At 44.9% G+C, this 22,981-nt stretch overlaps 1 protein-coding gene across 2 annotated transcripts in view; it reads right to left on the reverse strand.

The window, feature by feature from the left end:
- The window catches only part of gtf2f2a (general transcription factor IIF, polypeptide 2a), a 118,386-nt gene that overhangs the window by 85,462 nt on the left and 9,943 nt on the right, over positions 1 to 22,981 (reverse strand). For both annotated transcript variants that reach the window (XM_070894098.1, XM_070894096.1), the window contains exons 2-3: positions 9,432 to 9,505; positions 9,295 to 9,313 (exon numbers count right to left, since the gene is read on the reverse strand). In XM_070894098.1, coding sequence (XP_070750199.1) covers positions 9,295 to 9,313; positions 9,432 to 9,505 — 93 coding nt within the window. The remainder of the gene's footprint in view (positions 1 to 9,294; positions 9,314 to 9,431; positions 9,506 to 22,981) is intronic.

Raw genomic sequence — 22,981 nt, forward strand, 5'->3', positions numbered from 1 at the left:
ATTTCCTGGAGTGTATTAGGGATGGTTTTCTAGACCAGTATGTCGAGGAACCAACTAGAGAGTTGGCCATCCTAGACTGGGTGATGTGTAATGAGAAGGGACTAATCTAGTTGTGCGAGGCCCCTTGGGGAAGAGTGACCATAATATGGTAGAATTCTTTATTAAGATGGAAAGTGACACAGTTAATTCAGAAACTAGGGTCCTGAACTTAAGGAAAGGTAACTTCAACGGTATGAGGTGTGAATTGGCTAGAATAGATTGGCAAAGGATACTTAAAGGGTTGACGGTTGGTAAGTAATGGCAAACATTTAAAGATCACATGGATGAACTTCAGCAACTGTACATCCCTGTCTGGAGTAAAAATAAAACGGGGATGGTGGCTCAACCATGGCTAACAAGGGAAATTAAGGATAGTGTTAAAACCAAGGAAGAGGCATATAATTTGGCTAGAAAAAGCAACAAACCTGAGGACTGAGAAAAATTTAGAATTCAACAGAGGAAGACTAAGGGTTTAATTAAGAGGGGGAAAATAGAGTACGAAAGGAAGCTTGCAGGGAAGATAAAAACTGACTGCAAAAGCTTCTATAAATATGTGAAGAGAAAAAGATTCGTGAAGACAAACGTAGGTCCCTTACAGTCGGATTCAGGTGAATTTATAATGGGGAACAAAGAAATGGCAGACCAATTGAACAAATACTTCGGTTCTGTCTTCACGAAGGAAGACACAAATAACCTTCCGAATGTACGAGGGGACAGTAGGTCTAGTGAGAAGGAGGAACTGAAGGATATCCTGATCAGGCAGAAAATTGTGTTAGGGAAATTGATGGGATTGAAGGCTGATAAATCCCCGGGGCCTGATAGTCTGCATCCCAGAGTACTTAAGGAAGTGGCCCTAGAAATAGTGGATCCATTGATGATCATTTTCAACAGTCTATTGACTCTGGATCAATTTCTATGGATTGGAGGGTAGCTAATGTAACAATACTTTTTAAAAAAGGAGGGAGAGAGAAAATGGGTAATTATAGACCGGTTAGCCTGACATCAGTAGTGGGGAAAATGTTGGAATCAATCAAGGATGAAATAGCAGCGCATTTGGAAAGCAGTGACATGATTGGACCAAGTCAGCATGGATTTATGAAAGGGAAATCATGCTTGATGAAGCTTCTGGAATTTTTTGAGGATGTAACTAGCAGAGTGGACAAGGGAAAACCAGTGGATGTGGTGTATTTGGACTTTCAAAAAGCTTTTGACAAGGTCCCGCACAAGAGATTGGTGTGCAAAATCAAAGCGCATGGTATTGGAGGTAATGTACTGACGTGGATAGAGAACTGGTTGGAAGACAGGAAGCAGAGAGTCGGGATAAGCGGGTCCTTTTCAGAATGGCAGGCAGTGACTAGTGGAGTGCCGCAGGGCTCAGTGCTGGGACCTCAGCTCTTTACAATATACATTAACGATTTAGATGAAGGAATTAAGTGTAATATCTCCAAGTTTGCAGATGACACTAAACTAGGTGGTGGTGTGAGCTGTGAGGAGGACGCTAAGAGGCTGCAGGGTGAGTGGGCAAATGCATGGCAGATGCAGTATAATGTGGATAAATATGAGGTTATCCACTTCGGTGGCAAAAACTGGAAGGCAGAATATTATGTGAATGGCGGCAGATTAGGAAAAGGGAAGGTGCAACGAGACCTGGGTGTCATGGTTCATCAGTCACTGAAAGTGGACATGCAGGTACAGCAGGCGGTGAAGAAGGCAAATGGTATGTTGGCCTTCATAGCTAGGGGATTTGAGTATAGGAGCAGGGAGGTCTTACTGCAGTTGTACAGGGCCTTAGTGAGGCCTCACCTGGAATATTGTGTTCAGTTTTGGTCCCCTAATCTGAGGAAGGATGTTCTTGCTATTGAGGGAGTGCAGCGAAGGTCCACCAGACTGATTCCAGGGATGGCTGGGCTGTCATATGAGGAGAGACTGGATCAACTGGGCCTTTATTCACTGGAGTTTAGAAGGATGAGAGGGGATCTCATAGAAACGTGTAAGATTCTGACGGGACTGGACAGGTTAGATGTGGGAAGAATGTTCCCGATGTTGGGGAAGTACAGAACCAGGGGACATTGTCTTAGGATAAGGTGTAGGCCATTTAGGACTGAGATGAGGAGAAACTTCTTCACTCAGAGAGTTGTTAACCTTTGGAATTCCCTGCCGCAGAGAGTTGTTGATGCCAGTTCATTGGATATATTCAAGAGGGAGTTAGATATGGCCCTTACGGCTAAGGGGGTCAAGGGGTATGGAGAGAAAGCAGGAAAGGGGTACTGTGGGAATGATCAGCCATGATCTTGTTGAATGGCGGTGCAGGCTCGAAGGGCCGAATGGCCTGCTCCTGCACCTATTTTCTATGTTTCTATTCACAACCCTCTGAGTGAAGAAATTCCTCCTCATCTCTGTCTTAAATGGCTTACCCCTTATCTTGAGACTGTGCCCCCTAGTTCTAGATACTCCAGCCACGGGAAACAATCTCTCAGCATCTACCCTGTCAATCCCCTTCAGAATCTTTTATGTTTCAATGAGATCATTTCTCATTATTCTAAACTCCAGAGTGTATAGGCCCATTCTACACAATCTCTCATCATAAGACAGCCCTCTCATTTCAGGAATCAATCTTGTGAACCTTCGTTGCACCGCCTCTAAGGCAAGTATATCCTTTCTTAGATAAGGAGACCAAAACTGTGCACAGTACTCCAGTTGCGGTCTCACCAAGGCCCTGTCCTTACTCTTATACTCCAACCCCCTTGCAATAAAGGACAACATGCCATTTGCTTTCCTTATTGCTTGCTGTAGCTGCATGCTAGCTTTCTGCGTTTCTTGCACAAGGACACCCTTTATCATTACAGATGATATAAAATGGCAACTGTGAAAAGCACAGTCTACAGTGAGCTGTAAACAAGTCGAATACAAGCTCTGTTTCCAGTAAAGGAGGCCAAGACAGAGTAATACAATCCTCAGCATGGTCATGGAGCAAAGCAGCTTGCTTTATTTTCCTTTCATAATTCCATATGGAAAATACATCATTTTATCTGCACACGTTGCGCTTTTATTTTTTTCACATGCAACATCAGGCAACGTCCACTACGATGATTTACTAAAATCCTGGCAATAACTCCGTTTTACTTTTAATGTAAACACTTGGTGTGGTCGCAAATACAGCGGTGTGTTGAAAAACTGCATTTGGTGCTAGAGAGCTAAACACAAACTATGCCGTAGAAAAATAATCCCCTTTGAAGAGACATGGCCTGAGTTACGAGCAAAGTCTGGAGCAATTTGAACAAAACAATCAGAGAGGAGACGAGAGATTTTTGATCTTGGAATGCACTGTCTGGCAAACTTCTGTCTGAAGCTGAACCACACTTGGTGTCATATTTGACCCTGAAATGAGCTTTCGACCACATATCCGCAACATAACTAAGACTGCCTATTTCCATCTCCGTAACATCGCCTGTCTCCACCCTTGCCTTAGCTCATCTGCTGCTGAAGCCCTCATCCATGCCTTTGTTATCTCTAGACTTGACTATTCCAACGCACTCCTGGCTGGCCTCCCACATTCTACCCTACGTAAACTAGAGGTGATCCAAAACTCGGCTGTCCGTGTCCTAACTCACACCAAGTCCCGCTCACCCATCACCCCTGCCAATGGTGCAGCAAATAAAATCAGGGATGCACAAGAGGCTAGAATTGGAAGAGATCGCGGAGGGTTGAATGGCCAGAGGAGGTTACAGAGATAGGGAAGATCCTTACTCTATACACTATCACTTGGTGTCTCAAGGCACCAAGTGATTCTCTTTTCTAAAGATAGACTAAATACGCAGACTTACTAGACCAAGATTCAGTCTTTGAACTGAAAAATGGTTGAATGAACAGTAACTAGTATAACAAAGTGAAATATATATTCCTCTACCCTCCTCAATACATGAACTAATATTTGCCATTTACTTTCTCTCTAATCAAAGACTTTAAATAGCCGTTTACTCACTGCAGCCTCAATCTGGCATACTTCTCTCATGCTAGCCTGGCATAAAATTTTAAAACAATCAAGCCTGTAGGTATTGATTGTGACACTCAAACACTGGCTGCAGATTCATTGCTGCTGCCCAATATAAAATAACTTTCATTTATATAGCACCTTGAACGTAGCAAAATGTCCCAAGATGTTTCACAGAAACATAATAAGATAAAAATTGACAAGCCAAAGGACAGGTGACTAAGAGCTTGGTTAAAGAGGTAAGTTTTAAGGATGGTCTTAATGGAGGAAAGAGAGGTGGCGAGATGGAGAGGTTCAGGGTTTAGGTGGAGAGATGGAATGGTGGGGCAAAGGGAGGGGCGGATGCACAAGAGTTCAGAGTTGGAGCAATACAGAGATCTTGGAAGGATGCAGGGCTGAAGGAGGATACAGAGACAGGATGGGGCGAAGCCATGGAGGGATTTAAACATGAGGATGAGAATCTTAAAAGTGAAGCTTCAGTGGACCAGGAGCCAATGTAGATCAGCAAGCACAGGTGTGATGGGCAGATGTTTGGATGAGCTGAATTTTACATAATTCTGTCATGGAATGCCTCTGACCACCAAGCTGCCATTAGAGAATCCCAGCCAATCAACGATCCCTTCTTCAAGGGCAAAAATCCAGCTGTCAGTCAAATGCATTACCCAAGCTGAGGCCTATCCTTTCATCTGTGACTTGGGAGCACCACTGTTGCTATTCTAAGACATAAGAAGTAGACAGCTGCCTCTCACATAATTGCATTAGATCAAACAGCCATCCATCACCCTATCACATGTAGGCAGATTTTGACAATGGCAAAGATGATTCAAGGTAACAGCTCCAGGTTGATTAAAAATAATAACACTTCAGACAACTATTTTGAGGGACTAAAGATCTTGTATCTCATGAAGTCCTTGGTTGACAATTTATCTGTTACACGATGGTAACTGATCACTGTTCTGAGCTGATGTATGCCCGCTGAAAAGTGTGTGTGACACTGCGTGTTAACCCCTCACAATACAAGGTATCAGTTGTAAATTCAACACAGGCAAACAAAATCAATGTTTACATTGGCTGGACAGGCGACAAACTCCCTAGTCTCCCAATCCCACTCCTCTTGAGCCAGCTGCCCATGGGTGCATCAGAGTGGCAGGAAGCATTCTCCTCTCCAATTACTCTTCACTCATTATGGGCTGTGTTTTGCTCTTCACCCTGGCAAGTGTAGTGAAATTAGGCACTACAAGATAACTTTTCTTTCCTTCCACAGAAAATTACTAAAAGGAGCTGCCTGAGGTCATCTCTGAAGAAAAGCACAACCACATCATCTTTGTGTTAAGAACTATAACACACTTGCACTTCTGCAACCCAGAAGATCTGCTGATGTGGAGATTTGTGGAGAGGGAGAAACATGGTGGTAACTGATCACGGTATACATAATAAATCATCCTTAAAAATGTACATTAAAAAAACAAGATAATCTCCTACATTAATGGTCACCAAGCAGCATGAGATATTACATAGAATGTACAGCACAGAAACAGGCCTTTTGGCCTAACTAGTCTGTGCTGGTGTTTATACTACATGAGTCTCCTCTCGTTCTGTCTACCTTATCTCAGCTTTTCAGCATATCTTTCTATTCCATGTTCACTCATGTACTCATCTAGTTTCCTTTTGAAAGCATCTAAGCTATTTGCCTCGACCACTTCCTGTGGTAGTGAGTTCCACATTCTCACCACTCGCTGAGTGAAGAAATTTCTCCTTATTTCCCAATTGGATTTATTAATAACTATCTTGTATTTCTTGCCCTTAGTTTTAAATACTCCTGCATGTGGAAATATTTGCTCCACATCTACCCTGCCCAACCCATTGATAATTTTAAAGATCTCTAACAGGTCACTTCTAAGCCTTCTCTTTTCTGAAGACAAAAGCCCTAGCCTGTTCAATCTGTGTGAAAGTAATCTTCTCAATTCCACTAACACAATATCAAACAACATTTTAAATGCATAAAGTAAATTCTGCCAATTAGTTTTATATTCCATTTGTGTACATTAAAAAAAAACAGTTGCCAGGAACAATTTTATGGAGTTTTAAAAAACTTTCAAACATGTCAAGAACAAACAAGAGACCACCCATTCTCCAGATCTGGCATTTAGATATTAATGCCGAGGTTTACAATTAAACTATCAATCAAGATAATCAACATAAGAGTCATATGATGCCTATACTTGTACTGCAAGACATTTAACCACTCTAACTTAGATTAGCAGAATATACTGGCAGATGTCCATCCCATAGCATTGCTCATGGCAAGTTGGATGACATGCTGTTGTAAAAGGACAGAAGCACTGTATTATCTAATGCACAATATTCTACTGTTCAGGTGAAGCTTTAAGGCCACAAAGTCCAACTGTTATTAAGCAAACATTGGGTGAGTTCATTCTTGCATTTAATTGCTATTCAGGCTATATATAAGAACCCTAGGTTTATTTCTGTTCCCCCCCCACCACCACCCTACCAAGTGTGCTTGGTAAAATCTGTTCAGAGGCTGCAGAAATTCTAACTCTGGTATTTCTTGAGCTTGCAGAATGATTGTTGTTGTTTCTTTGTGCTTTTATTGAAGTGTGACACTAATTTGAGTGTGATACCTGAAGTGTGACAGACAGGAAATATGTGACAGACAGGAAATTCATGTCAGAAGATTATTTTATTAGGCTAAGATATGTGTCTCTAAAAATATATTTAATTTCCATCATTTTATAAAGTTTGAGTTTACTAGCTGTCTAATTAGAACATGCTACATGTGATCACATCTCCATGAAATATTTTCATATTTTGGGAAGATAATCTCACAATTGAGAACAGGCAATATCATGAAACTTCACTAGGGACACTCTGCAGCTTGTATATCAATCAAGTGTGCTTCCAAAAGTAACATTTACACATAGCATTTATGATTTTAACTACTTATGGTGTAGTATAAAGCGATTATGTGATGAGGAGTCATGAGATAGAATCATAGAATGGTTACAGCACTGAAGGAGGCCATTCGGCCGATTGAGCCCGTGCCGGCTCTTTGCATGAACGAGCACTTCAACTAGTGCCACTCCCCCGCCCTTTCCCCTTAACCCTGCAATTTTTTTTCCTTCAGGTACTTATTCAAGTCCCTTTTGAAAGCCATGATCGAGTCTGCCTCCACCACCCTTTCAGGCCGTGCATTCCAGATCATAACCACTCGCTGCCGAATGAAGTTTTACCTCCTGTCACCTTCGGTTCTTCTGCCTATCACTTTAAATCTGTGACCTCTGGTTCTCGACCCTCCCACCAATGGGAACAGTTTCTCTCTATCTACACTGTCTACACCCCTCATGATTTTGAACACCTTTATCAAATCTCCTCTCAACCTTCTCTGCTCTAAGTCTATCCACGTAACTGAAGTCTCTCATCCCTGGAATCATTCTCATAAATCTCTCGAAGGCCTTCACATCCTTCCTTATGTGCAGTACCCAGAATTGGACAGAATACTCCAGTTGAGGCCGAACCAGTGTTTTATAAAGGTTCACCATAACTTCCTTCCATTTGTACTCTATGCCTCTATTTATGAAGCCCAGGAACCCATATACTTTAACTACTTTCTCAACCTGCCCTGCCTCCTTCAACGATTTGTGCACATATACCCCCAGGTGTCTCTGTTCATGCACTCACTTTAGGGTTGCACCCTTTAGTTTATATTGCCTCTCCTGTTTCTTCCTACCAAAATGTACCACTTCATACATTTCTGCATTAAATATCATCCGTCACTTGTCCGCCCAGTTCACCAGCCTCTTTATCTCTTCTTGAGTTCTATCCTCCTCACTGTTCACTATACTTCCAAGTTTTGTGTCATCTGTAAATTTTGAAATTGTGCCCTGTACTCCCAAGTCCAAGTCATTAACATTATTCAAGAAAAGCCGAGGTCCTATTAACAACCCCTGGGGAACACAGTATACCTTCTTCCAATCCGAAAAACAACCGTTCATCACGACACTCTGTTTCCTGTCACTTAGCCAATTTCGTATCCATGCTGCCACTGACCCTTCTACTTTGCTGGCTAGCCTATTATGTGGCACTATGTCGAACACCTTTTGGAAATCCATATACACAATGTCAACCTCATTGCCCTCATCAACCCTCTCTGTTACCTCATCAAAAAACTCAATCAAGTTAGCTAAACACAATTTCCCTTTAACAAATCCGTGCTGGCTTTCCTTAATTAATCCACACTTGGCGAAGTGACTGTTAACTTTGTCTCTGATTATCGTTGCTAGAAGCTTCCCCACTACCGAGGTTAAACTGACTGGCCTGTAGTTGCTGGGTTTATTCTTGCACCCTTTTTGAACAAGGGTGTAACATTTGCAATTCTCCAGTTCTCTAGCACCACCCCCGTATCTAAGGAGGATTGGAAGATTATGGCCAGTACCTCCGCGATTTCCTCCTTAACCTCCCGCAACATCCTAGGATGCATCTCACCTGGACCTGGGGACTTACCTACTTTTAAGTAAAGACAGCCTTTCTAATACCTCCTCTTTATCAATTTTTATCATCCAGTATCTCAACTACCTCCTCTTTCACTATGACTTTAGCAGCATTTTCTTCCTTGGTGAAGACAGATGCAAAGCACTCATTTAGTACCTCAGCCATGCCCTCTGCCTCCATGTGTAGGTCTCCATTTTGGTCCATAACCAGCCCCACCCCTCCTCTTACTACCCGTTAATAATTTATTTGCCTATAGAAGACTTTTGGATTCCCTTTTATTTTAGCTGCCAATCTATTCTCATACTCCCTTTGTCCCTATTATTTTCTTTTTCACTTCCCCTCTGAACTTTTTATATTCAGCCCAATTCTCACTTGTATTCTCAACCTGACATCTGTCATATATGTTCTTTTTCTGCTTCATCTCACTCTTCATCTCTTTTGTCATCCAGGGAGCTCTGGCTTTTGTGGCCCTACCTTTCGCCCTCGGGGTTGTACCTCGACTGTACCTGCACCATCTCCTCTTTAAAGGCAGCCCATGGTTCAATTACAGCTTTGACTGCCATTCTTTGAATTCATATCCAACTCAAGATGCTGACCATAACTTTGTCATGCATAAGTTAACGATTCATCTTCATTTGTGGATTATATTTAATATATTCTCCATATCTTGTACTTATAGAACACTAATATCTTATCAAGCTCTTTGTAGTGGCATACTCAACTGTACTGCTACTTGCTTCATTGCATTCTCTTACCTCAGTTTTCCCTTGATTCCTGTTAAATACAGATAGACAGAGGAAACAGATTAGTTAATGGTCACCGGTTTGTCATTCAGAAATATGCATTTATCAGTGTCGGACAGCTGCAGCACAACAGAACAAAGCTCACTTACTTGGCTATCTTTATCTTTCCCACTTCACCTCTTCCTGTTGCTTTAGCCCATTGCTGTGAAAGGTATTTAGGAACCTACAGAAATATATAATATAGAAAGCTATTAACCACAAATTTTAACACTAAATGTAAAACACAGCAAGCAACATTTGAGTAATCTTACGTATTTCTGACTGATGTTAGCCAGGTGATTTGAACATTATCATTTCAGTTAACTTTCCTCTGGGAGTAGGGTAGGGTGAGAAACAGAGAGCTAGTATCAGTTGCAAACCACAAGGAGGTGTGAGACTGGACAAGAGGGAGAGAGCGAGATAACTGGCAAGCACACAAGGGGACAAATAAGAGCATGCACACTGAGGGAGCCAAGACTAGTAAGAGTTAACTTTCAAAAACACACCAAGGTTGGCGGCCCTGAATCAGGTCAGCCACTGTGTGCAGAGTTATTTTAGAAGGCAAAATATGCACTAAGTAAATCATTTCGTTATTCTTAAATAAGATGAGGTACAGGTATTTTTTTCTCCAATGAATGTTTGCGCATAGATCTATTTTAGCGCTTTATCGCAGAATATTCTTTTAAAAACACAAATATCGGTGTATCTGAATCCCCAAATAGCAGAGCCGGGATTTTTCTAGATCAGAGCATGTCTGAACATATTTTGTTCTGACAATCATGAGATTTGAAAATATCTTAGTTGAGATTTTGGATAATACAAACCTGTCTCAATACAGCAACCAGCTAATGGCCAGTTTTATCATTTATGGCCACAATCCAAAACATATCAGATTACTGTAATCAGTTTAGTCATATTTAATGCGCAATGTATACAAGTTTATTAAATTAATATTCTGTGCAGTACAAAACAGATCAAATACACTATAAAAGGAATAAAAGGGAAATAAATTTGTATTTTAGATATCAACAGTAAATAAGAATGTAAATAATCCAGTGCACACATTGTCTTTACATTAAAAACAAATCATGTTTTACATTATTTCCATGTGGGTGGAGGGTTGTGGAAGTATTAGGGAAAGAAGTATCCAAGGTTTCTGCCCACAGACAATAAGGCAAGCGCTTTTTAATTGGTTCCAAGAAAATAATTAGAGTTTCCCTTACGCATTGCAGTTGCATTAACAAATGTTATGTATATATATAAAAAAAGAAAGCACTGCTATTGTATTCATTTGTCTCTCTGAAGTAAAAAATGCTACTATCTTTCATGTGAACCTTCAGTTCAAAAAGCTTCTGAAATTCAACACCCAGTTTTACAAATCATTTGGGAGAAAAAACAAAATGTCATTATATGGTGGGAAAAACATAATTCAACTTTTCATTAACAAAAATATTTTTCCTGCAAACAATGGTTGTTTTGAATTCTTAAATTAAACAGAAGCACAGATTTTCTAATCAATCATATGCCCCCTCCTGTGATTAAAAATTAAGCACTTAATAACTTAAATGTGGAAATTTACTTGGAAAAATAGGATGTAAATTTATCTTTCAACTTGATTTCAAATCACTTGCAAAAACAAAGACTAAAAAATCCTTCTGATACTGTGGGGAGGCACCGCCTGCCTGCGGAAGTACTGATGCATCCTGAGAAATTCTTTGTACTGCCCAACCTCAGACAGTGGTACCCTGAGAATTGCAGGCACAGATCAGCTGATAACTCCCTTCAGCCAACAAACATCACTCTGAGGGAAAATATCAACTGCAGACTTAAGCTTTTGACAGAGGCTATCCCCTCCAAGTAAATAAATACTGTGGCTACAAGAGCAGGTCAGAGGCTGGGTATTCTGCAGCGAGCATCTCCCCTCCCGACTCCCTTTCGACATTCGCCTTTCCACCATCTACAAGGCACAAGTCAAGAGTGTGATGGAATACTCTCCACTTGCCTGAATGAGTGCAGCTCCAACAACATCCAGGACAAAGCAGTCCGCTGGCTTGGCACCCCATCCGCCACCTTAAACATTCACTCCCTCCACCACCGGCGCACTGTGGCTGTATACCATCTACAAGATGTGCTGCAGCAACTCACCAAGGCTTCTTCGACAGCATCTCCCAAAGCCGTGATCTCTACCACCTAGAAGGACAAGGGGAGCAGGCGTATGGGAACACCACCACCTCCAAGTTCCCCTCCAAGACAGAGACATCATACTGACTTGGAAATATATCACCGTTCCTTTATTGTCACTGGGTCAAAGTCCTGGAACTCCCTCCCTAACAACACTGTGCGAGTACCTTCACCACATGGACTGCAGTGGTTCAAGAAGGTGTCTCATCATGCCCTTCTCAAGGGCAATAAATGTTGGCGTTGCCAGCGACGCCCACATCCCGTAAATGAATTTTAAAAAGGTAAAACCAATGAAGGTACGCAGGAACATAATAAACAATATTAACCAAGTTATGGCTCATATTTTTAAAAAACTGAAACCATATTTAGAGACTATTGTTGCTGGACTGAGCAGTGAAATACATTCAAAAGTACTTTGAGCAAGTTGATTGATTTATTGATTACTGTAGCTGACCATCTATTTTTGATTTATAGTTTTCCTGAACTGTGATTGATTTTTATTTTTGTTGACTACTTGTTGATTGGTATAATGTATACCCATTATGTTGTGATGTCACTATCTTATGAGTACAAAATTAAAACTAATAAAGTTGAAATGAGACACAGAAATTTGAAAGAATTACAGTACATATGTGAATGTTTAAAAATGTATAGCGACATTGAAGTTGAGAACGTGGGAATTGTATAGGGACAGTATAAGCTAACAAACAATTCATGGAGGAATAGCCATGACATCTCAGACTCGAGACTGCGAAATGTTACAACACTAACACATATTGAAACAAAACCCACAGCTTGCAGAAAAAACTCAAGGTCTTATTAAATCATGTTATTAACCTGAAACATTGACAGAAGGTCTTTGTTTAAAATCGGACCATGCTTGGGTCGGCTTATGAGTGGCCAAAGGGAAGAAGGGATCAAAAGAGATGGGCTGAGCTGGGATGTCACTCTGGCCCTATCTTGTTATCTTTTGCCGAAAATGTATAGCCATCGTCCCTTTACAATGTAACGTCACTTTGTCCATAGGAAGTGAGTGCGTTCGAACAGATTTGCATTCCTTCTGTCTGATAAAGTCCCCGATCGGGATTTGCTTTTTAAATAAAAGCTTGCTTTGTTTAAAGCACAAACGGGTATTCGTTTCAGTAATTTTGCTGAACCAGATTGAGGTAAAAGAATCCAGGAATTAACATTTGGTGTCAGAAGTGGGATCTCAACGGACGACTGCCGAAAACTTGCGAATTAAGAGCCAGACTAGCCTTGGACGAGACGAGGGGAAAGTGGCCACTGGAGTGAGTATGATTTCAATACTGCTCCAGTTTCCCCCGGTTTCAAAAGTCTGAGGAAAGTTCAGCCACTCGCTGGTTCTCAGGTAGTGTCTGAACGAGATCCAGGACAATCTGGTGAATACCTTTCAAACTTAGAATAGGGATAGAGATAGGGAAATTGCGCAGTGACGCAAACCAAGCAGCGACTTGGAAAGATAGGTTATAGTTAGAGCTAGATAGGGATAGATGATCAATCATGGATCCAAAAATTAATAGGAAAGAAAAGAGACTCTTGTAAACGTCTGTTTAAATGAGAAATGCTTCTGTGATTTTTACTGTAAAAAAAAAAGCCGGGGAGTTGTGGTTTGTTTTAGCTCCACCTACTTTTTCAAACAGAATGAAAGTTTTGTTAACCCTTCGTAGTGTTGTCCTGTATGTGGGAAGTTTAAGAGTGTGAACTTTATTGAATTACATATATTCGGATGATAAGTTACGGAGCCAGGAAATGCACAAAGGATAGGTTTGTTGAGTAAAAAAAAAAGAAAAAATTACATGGTCCCGGTGGTTAAAAAAAAAAGGATTTAACATGCTCACTTACTTGTCGAAAGAAAACATTCAGAGAAGGCACAGCAAAACAATTGAGATGGATTCAAAAGGATTAAAAAAAAATATATTATATTAAATTACACGACCTTGAGGCTGGAACAATTGAGATAATGAAAAGCAGTCCACAGCCTACGTGCCAGACTTCTCTCTAGTTATGGAAAAGACAAAAAAATAGTAACGTACTAAATAGGTGCTTAAAGAAAAAAAAATGTTCTGAGATTTTAAATTATGAGAAAAATTCCACTGCAGTCTAAAAAAAAAATCACACCTGTCCAGTTGGCAGAAAAACTCCATTAAATTAGGGCTTTCATTGACTGATTGGATTTAAACTGCGCAGTGACGCGAAAGGATAGGAAAATTTGGAGACTAAAAGAAATTAAATAAGGCTCATAAGAAATCAAATTTAGAAAATTAGGCTCACAGGGAATTAAGTAAGGCTTATGGGGAATTAAATAGAGGATAGGTGTTCAAGTCAGGTGTGACGTCGACCTCGTATATCACTTGGCCCGTCTAGGCACTGATTGAATTTAAATCACGCAGCAACTCGAAAGGTAGGGCCGATGCGGATGCGCAGCGGCGCGAACGCGCAGCAGCGTGGGACGCGCGGCCGAGTGAACGTAGGCTGACGCAGACGCACAGCAGCGTGAAACGCGTAGCGACGTGGGACGTGCGGCGGCGCGAGCGCGCGGTCGAATGAACGTGGGCCGACGCGAACGCGCAGCGACACGAACCGCGAAGTGATATCAAAGTCAGTGCTGGTTTCAGAAAGTCTGTTTATTTTAAGTCTGTTTGTTTTAAGTGTTTCAAATCGCGCGGCGACGCAAACCGCGGGGCGACGCGGCTCAGTGTTAGTTTTAGTAAAGTCTGTTTATTTTAAGCGTTTCAAATCGCGCAGCGACGCGAACCGCGGGGCGACGTGGCTCAGTGTTAGTTTTAGTAAAGTCTGTTTATTTGGAGTTTGTTCAAAGTCAGTGTTAGTTTCAGTAAAGTCTGTGTTTATTTTAAGTTTGTTCAAATCGCACGACGACGTGAACGCGCAACGACACGGTAATACGAGGGACAGCGTGAAAATGGGTAATCAGTTGGATAAAACAACGGATGCGGATAGTCCGCTACAAAAGCTATGTGAGGAATTCCCTGAAAGAGCTGAAGACTTTAGAAAATTATCAGGAGCCCTGAACAAATTATTAGGAGATGACCAGTGGCCTCTAGGTGGCGTAGAGGTAGCAAAAAAAAAAAAGCACAGGGATTGTCAAAAATTAAAAGATGCATCACTTCTGTCAAGTTGGCAAATAAATGCTATTAAATTGGGACTCTCATTGACAGAGGGAACACATTTTAAAACTGTAGACGTCTTAAAAAAAAAAGAATGTGCGTACGAGAAACTTACTAAGAGATCCTCTAGGACCTCTGAGAAAGGTATTGACCGACTACGTAGTCAAATAGCTGGTTTTGTGTTAACCGAGGCTGATGATGAAATTGATGAGTGGTCACTGACTCAGCGCCCAACGGCGCCTCCCGCACCCCCTGGCCCCTTGCTCCAGTCCTCTTCCCAACACCCTCCACCTTACACTCCGGCGAGAGGAGTTAAAAATAACCCGATACCACCAAAGCAACAAACCCAAACTGACTCCTCATCCTCTGATAGCGATTCGGATCCCCAGTTCACAAGCAATATAGCCGAAAGGACCAGATCTCACACTCGAAAGGGCAGAACTATATCTCGATATCACAGACAGTCCCGTAAATCTTCTAGTCAATCTACCAGTCCAAGTTGTGAAAGACATAGCAAACACCCCCGCCGATCGAGACGCAGAACTGTCAAGCAGTCAGACAGCTCCGAAACATCCTCCGACCTAGAAATGATTTCCAAGATCCCAAAATCCCGACACCAATTCCCTGTCAGACCAATGCCAAACCCTGATGCACAACAAGCTGCAGACCACCCCACTATAGATGTCTATGTGATCTTCGAACAACTATTCGATTGCTCACGCTATCCGGACAAATGGAAAGGGCAGTTAGATATTATTGACAGGAAAAGAAAGGGGAGGGGGGAGGTGCGGCCCCAACCCGGGTCAAGACTGAATATGTGACTAGAAAGGAAGAGCCATATCGGGAGGAAGGATCAATAGAACCGCAGTGTTGCACACAGGATTGGATGGATAAGCAAGGATACGGTTATACTAAACAACCAAACGGCCCGAGCCCTGCTAATAAACCTCCCTATTGTCCCCGACATGGTATGGGAAGAGGCCGGGACTGGGTAAGAGGAATTGACTGTTTTAATTGTGGGCAGGAAGGACATTGGAATAAAAATTGTCCCTACCGTCAGCATGGAAAAGGAAGAGGAAGAGGAGGGGGGCAAGGGGGGAGAGGAGGATCTTACACTAACTTCTCCCAGAACAACCCCTTTGGTCAATTGTCCCCCGATTGACTACGCAGCTTGATTGTGCAGGGATCCTCCCCGGACGACGAACCAATGATATTGTAAAAAATTCTGAATGAGTGGCAACCCTTTTTGATAGATACGGGAGCCTTCATGTCTTCTGTACAATCAAAGCTTAAACTCCCTGCCTCTACTAAAACACAGGAACTTTCAGGATTCCTGGGACAAATCTCGAAATACCCGGTGTCAGAACCGGTTAAAATGGGTTACCAGGAAGAATCGGTGGATCATCGATTTGTCATCACAACCAATCTGGACTGTAACTTGATGGCTAGAGACCTCCTCTGCAAATTCCACTTGCATTTGGAGTGTGGAGATGATGGGATTATTGTAAAACAGGGAACCCTTAAGCGGCAGTATTATACCACTAGAACCCCTCAGTGGTGGTCTCTGGACCTGCCGCAGGCACCCTATCACGTGACCCTAGCATACAATCCCAGTGGAAAGAATCAGGACGTGCAGAACTTTTATCAGGATCACTAAGAGGAAGTGAAGGAAATTCTATTAAGGGCTAGAGTGACTGGACCGGAAGGGAAGGCAGATTTTGTGGAAATGGACAGCCCCCAACGGTGGCACCACATATTACTCGTGAAGTATTACCTCCCCACCACGCTAAAGATTTGGGAGTTATGGTGCGCCAGGCTATAGACGAGGCTGACCCTACCAGCTGGGATGTGCAAATTGTAAAACATGGCCGAACAGTCCAATTCCACGGGGACCCCGAGAAGGTCTTAACGACTCTGCAGCATCATACTGGCTCTGACATACCTGACTATGTGGATCCTCATGTGTGGGCACAGGACCACTCCCAAGTGGGTTATCACAGGCAATACCGAGTATCCACTGAGCTTTGGAGGCTAGCCGAGTCGAACCAATTTGCCAGTTTCCAGTCCCTAGCATGGCTAAACAAATGCGACAGTGTTTGGGGATGATCAATTACTGCAGATCCTGGATCCCTAATGTTGCCCTGATGACTAAGCACCTCACCCCGTATACAAATAAGTAAGGCAGCTTTGAAATAGAAACCGTAGACGTCCAAGCCTTTAAGGAACTAAAGACAGCCCTGCTGCAAGCTCCGGCTTTGGGCCGGCCCCTCTTATGACCAGCCCTTTCAACTGTATTGTACAATTCTGAAAGACTGTGCTACCGTTGTCTTAACACATCTCACCCCGTAGCTGCCCTCCTGGGCCAACTGCAGACTCAACACCTTACAATGGCCAGGCAAAGCAGATATGAGATCTACTTACTAAACAATCCTAAGCTGACCTTTCGGCACTGTACTGCAATTAATCCGGCCTGTTTTCTTACTGAGCCACCCCAAGATGAGGAAGAACCTAGTCATGATTGTTTATCTTTAATTTAAGAGGCCACATCAGTCAGGGAAGATTTTGTTGATGTACCAATTGAAGATCCAGACTGTATTATGTATGTTGACAGAATTAATTCAGAAGGTACACGAATCTCAGGATACGCCATAGTAAACCAGGAGAATCAGGTCTTGGAATCTGCCGCTTTTGAAACTGCCTATTCTGCCCAACAAGCTGAACTATTCGCCCTCACCCGAGCCTGTATCTTGGCCAAAGTTCTCAAAGTCAATATACCGACCCTAGGTATGCCTTTGGGGTGGCCCATGATTTCGGACAATTATGGAAAAATAGGGGATTCCTAACCTCACAGGGGAATGAGATATCCCATAAACAGCTAGTATCTGATTTGTTGCAAGCCTCATGTTCCCCAAATGCATTGCCATTGTCAAATGTACTGCCCACACTACCGGAAATTCTCTGGTTGATATAGGGAATCGTTGTGCTGACCAAGAGGCCAAACAGGCCTCTCGTGACCAACAGATGGTAGTGCTCAAAATTATGAGTCAGACTAAAAATCCTGCGAAGGATAAGTTAGCCTCGGAAAAACCAATGCCAACCATCCAAGATGTTATAAAAGCACAGGAGGACGCTCCTGAAAAAGATAAACTGTTGTGGAAATATTATGCATGTACTTATGACAATGTTTCTAAACTCTGGACCACTCCCGCGGAACAGACTTGCATGTCTGACGAGTTGGCTCTATGGGTTATTGAATGTATGCATTTTGCTACTCATTGTGGAGCAAGGACCACGAGTGACACACTTTTGGCTACTTGGTGGCACCCTAGACTCCAGGCGCTCACCCAGAACATCAGTAGTCGTTGCCTGGTTTGCCAGCAACATAATCCAGGGAAGGGAGTCCCCTGTGATTGGGGTAAAACGCCCCTACCCGAAGGTCCCTTTGAGACATTTCAGTTGGACTACATTGAGTTGCAAAAAGTTCAGTGTTACAAATATGTGTTAGTAATAGTAGATGTGTTTAGCAGATGGATTGAAGCCTACCCTACACTGGACAATAAGGCTCAAACTGTTGTTAAGGTGTTAATGAGGGAAATTGTTCCGAGATATGGTATCTCAGCTCGACTGATGACCACCTATGTTCTTTCTCTGACTCAGGCTCTGCGACTAGTTCACAACCAGGTTCAAGATGCTCACCTCGACCTCCCAGTCTTACCCGAATTGTCCCTCGTGGCACCAGGGAAGTATGGATTCGGAAAGGATTAGAGCCACAATGGGAGGGGCCTTTTCAGGTGTTACTCACTACCCCCACTGCAGCCAAGGTTGAGGGGAAAAGTGCCTGGGTTCACCTGCACCACTGCAAGCTCACCACCCTCTAACGAACCTATTTAACTGGTTATTCTAACTCCTGTTTCTGTTTCAGACTTTCTCTTCTCCATAGCTGAACAAGGCCGTTGGCATCCTAATTGGAACGTGGACCAGTTTGAACTTTTACCCGTAGTGATAGACAGCCAGCTACACCGACGGTGACCTGAGAAGAGAGACGGGAAAACTGAACTCTTTTAATCAGCAAAATAATTGGACTATTTATCTGAATCCTGAGCCATAAGATGAAACTGTCTGTATGCCACAGTCTGTAGAATAGTGTTGATATATGACAGTTTCGGCGCATGGGAGGGGAGACAGAGACGAGAGCTACATGTCTTATGTTTATGCGCAAAATGGGAACTTTTCTAGATGTTGGGTGTGTTCACATTCCCTATACATTCCAAAGGGGGAGTTCCACTAACCCTAACTGAGACTGTCAGATGGATTCAGAGCCAAACTATACTGCTGAAGCTCTGGAGGGCATCACAGCTGAAATGGTAGCAATAAGGACCATAGCATTACAAAACCGAATGGCCCTCAATTACCTGTTAGCTGAGAAAGGGGGAACGTGTGCCCTGATAGGATCTGAATGTTGCACTTACATTCCTGATAGTTCAGAAAACATAACCAATCTCGCTGATCACATTGTTGGTTGCCTTAACCTTTGTTGTAAAGTAATGATGGCAAGGTTAGCAAACCCTCTTGTGGTCAAGGGCTCCCGAGTTATGATCCAACGAACTAAAGAACTACTCGACACTAACAACAATATGATTCAGGAAATAGAGTGTGAACTGATGAATGCGATACTCTTAGAATGATCCTAAGTGTTATCATGGAATGATAAAAGGGGGGAATGTGAATGTTTAAAAATGTATAGCGACATTGAAGTTGAGAACGTGGGAATTGTATAGGGACAGTATAAGCTAACAAACAATTCATGGAGGAATAGCCATGACATCTCAGACTCGAGACTGCGAAATGTTACAACACTAACACATATTGAAACAAAACCCACAGCTTGCAGAAAAAACTCAAGGTCTTATTAAATCATGTTATTAACCTGAAACATTGACAGAAGGTCTTTGTTTAAAATCGGACCATGCTTGGGTCGGCTTATGAGTGGCCAAAGGGAAGGAGGGATCAAAAGAGATGGGCTGAGCTGGGATGTCACTCTGGCCCTATCTTGTTATCTTTTGCCGAAAATGTATAACCATCGTCCCTTTACAATGTAACGTCACTTTGTCCGTAGGAAGTGAGTGCGTTCGAACAGACTTGCATTCCTTCTGTCTGATAAAGTCCCCGATCGGGATTTGCTTTTTAAATAAAAGCTTGCTTTGTTTAAAGCACAAACGGTATTCGTTTCAGTAATTTTGCTGAACCAGATTGAGGTAAAAGAATCCAGGAATTAACATTTGGTGTCAGAAGTGTGATTGACAAGAGTGTGCACAGTAATAACAATTGAATCATATATAAACAGTACCCTCACCACCGATCACAACCCTCCCCTCGCTGAACCAGTTGTTTGCAACTGTGGTTTCCTGTTCAGAGCTGAGCTTGTGACCTCAAATCTAATCACCTTCCTCTGTCCATACCTCAGTCCATCTGGCACTGAAAGATTTCTTTCTCGCCTTTTCCCCCTCCAGACTCAATAACTCCTTCGCCCTCCTGTCTGGCCTCCCATCCTCCACCCAACTTCAGCACATCCAAAACTCGATGTCCGTATCCTATCCCACTCCAAGTTCCACTCTCCCATCACACCCGTCCTTGCTTAACTACACTGGCTACTGGTCACAGAATGTCTCAAATGTAAAATTCTCACCCTTGTATTTAAAGCCCTCCATGACCTTTGATCTCCCTAGCTCTAAATGCTCCATCCCAACAACTCCCCACTCCTTACACTCTGTTCCTCTGATCTCTTGTACATCCACTCCTTTCGTCTCTCTGTGCACAGCAGTGCCTTCAGCCATGATCGGAAATTCCCTCCATGAGCCCCTCCACCTCACTCTCCTTTCCGACCTCCATAAAACCCACTTCTTTGACCAAGCCCTCCCAACGGGGCCAAGTTTCGGCCTGAGTTGCTCCTGATTTTTTGGAGCAGCTGGTTTAGGATGGAGTATCTTAGAAATTTGAATTCTCGGCATTTAGTTTGCTCCAGTTCTAGTCAGTTAGAACAGTTTCACTTTGGAACAGAATTTTTTTTTCAAAAGGGGGCGTGTCCGGCCACTTATGCCTGTTTTCAAAGTTTAGGCAGTGAAAACTTACTCCAAACTAACTTAGAATGGAGTAAGTGAAGATTTTTGTACGTTCGAAAAAACCTTTTCTACACTTTAGAAAATCAGGCGTAGGTTACAAATTAGGCGTAGGGAATGGGGGGGGGGCGGTTTGAATGGGGGGGGGTTTAAAGGGAAGTTTACAAACATTAAACACTTCAGTTTTACAAATAAAGAGCCATCATCAATAATAAATGATAAATACATCAATAAATCAACCAATAAATCAATCAAAAAAAATTTATAAAAAATAATAAATTAAAAAAAATCAATAAATAAAACATTTTCTACTTACCGACTGCAGCACTGGGAGTCCTCCAACAGCATGCTGGGACGGCCCCCCCCCCCCCCCCCCCGTGTGTCTCTGTCAGTGTCTCTATCTCTCTGTCTGTGTGTGTCTCTCACTCTCTGTCTGTCAGTGTCTGTGTTTCTGACAGCGAGGGGAGGGGGAGAAGGGGGGTGGGGGAGAAGAGGGAGGGGGAGAAGGGGGGTGGGGGAGAAGGGGGGTGGGGGGAGAAGGGGGGTGGGGGGGAGAAGGGGGGTGGGGGGGAGAAGGGGGGTGGGGGGAGAAGGGGGGTGGGGGGAGAAGGGGGGTGGGGGGGAGAAGGGGGGTGGGGGGGAGGGGGAGAAGGGGGGTGGGGGAGAAAGGGGGTGGGGAGAAGGGCGGTGGGGAGGGTGAGGGGGAGAAGGGGGTGGGGAGGGGGAGAAGGGGGTGGGGAGGGGGAGGAGGGGGTGGGGAGGGGGAGAAGGGGAGGGAGGGGAGGGAGGGGAGGAGGAGGGGGATAGGGGAGGGGGAGGAGGGGGGAGGGAGGGGAGGAGGGGAGGGAGGGAGGGAGGGAGGGGCAGGAGGGGGGAGGGAGGGGCAGGAGGGGGGAGGGGAGGGGGAGGGGAGGGGGAGGGGAGGGGGGAGGGGAGGGGGAGGGAGGGAGGGGAGGGGAGGGAGGGGGAGGGGAGGGGGAGAAGGGGGAGAAGGAGAAGGGGGAGAGGGAGGGGGAGGAGGGGAGAAGGGGGGGAAGGGGAGGGGGAGAAGGGGGGAAGGGGAGGGGGAGGAGAAGAGGGAGGGGGAGAAGGGGGGTGGGAGGGGGAGAAGGGGTGGGGAGGGTGGGAGGTGGGGTTGGGAGGGAGAGGTGGGGGTGGGGGGAGGGGGGGTGGGGGAGGGGGAGAAGGGGGTGGGGAGGGGGAGAAGGGGGTGGGGGAGGGGGAGAAGGGGGGTGGGGAGGGGGAGAAGGGGGGTGGGGGAGAAGGGGGGTGGGGAGGTGGAGAAGGGAGGTGGGGGAAGGGGGCTGGGGAGAAGGGGGAGGGGGTGGGGGAGGGGAGAAGGGGGTGGGGAGGGTGAGAAGGGGGTGGGGAGGGGGAGAAGGGAGGTGGGGAGAGGAGAAGGGTGTGGGGAGGGGCAGAAGGGGGTTGGGGAGGGCAGAAGGGGGTGGGGAGGGGCAGAAGGGGGGTGGGAGGGGCAGAAGGGGGGTGGGAGGGGCAGAAGGGGGTGGGGAGGGGAGAAGGGGGGAGGGGAGGGGGGGAGGGGAGAAGGGGGAGGGAGGGGGGAGAAGGGGGAGGGAGGGGGAGAAGGGGGAGGGAGGGGGAGAGGGAGGGGAAGAAGGGGGGTGCGGGGAGGGGAAGAAGGGGGTGGGGGAGGGGAAGGGGGGGTGGGGGAGGGGAAGAAGGGGGGTGGGGGGAAGGGGAGAAGTGGGGAGGAGGTGGGGGGAGAGAAGGGGGGCAGAGAGAGGAGGGGGAGGGGACGGGAGGGGTAGGGGGGAGGGGGAGGGGGGTAGGGAAGAAGGGAGAGAGGGATGGAAGATGGGAGAGAGAGGATGGAGGGAGGGAAGGATGGAGGGAGGGAGGGAGAGGAAGGAGGCTGAACAGCCGGGCCCAAGACTTCGGGCTGGATTTACAGGTAGGTGGCGTCGGGTCTTGGGGGCGCGGAGGTCCGGGGGGTGCGCAGAAGTCGGGTCGGGGGCGCGAGAGGTCGGGTCCCGGGGGTGGGAGGGGGGGTGCAGAGGTCGAGTCGGGTCCGGTCGGTGGGAGGAGCCTATGCATGCAGCCCCAGCGGTGCCATTCGGCCTGGGCTAGGGGCTGCGTGCTTCGGGCTCCTCCCACAGTTTTGGGCGCCTGAGCTACTGCACATGTGCGCCACTGTAGCGCACATATGCAGAGGTCCCGGCACTGTTTTCAGCGCAGGACCTGGCTCCGCCCCCCTAC

Source organism: Pristiophorus japonicus, chromosome 11 (genome assembly GCF_044704955.1).
Source record: "Pristiophorus japonicus isolate sPriJap1 chromosome 11, sPriJap1.hap1, whole genome shotgun sequence".
NCBI lineage: Eukaryota > Metazoa > Chordata > Chondrichthyes > Pristiophoridae > Pristiophorus > Pristiophorus japonicus.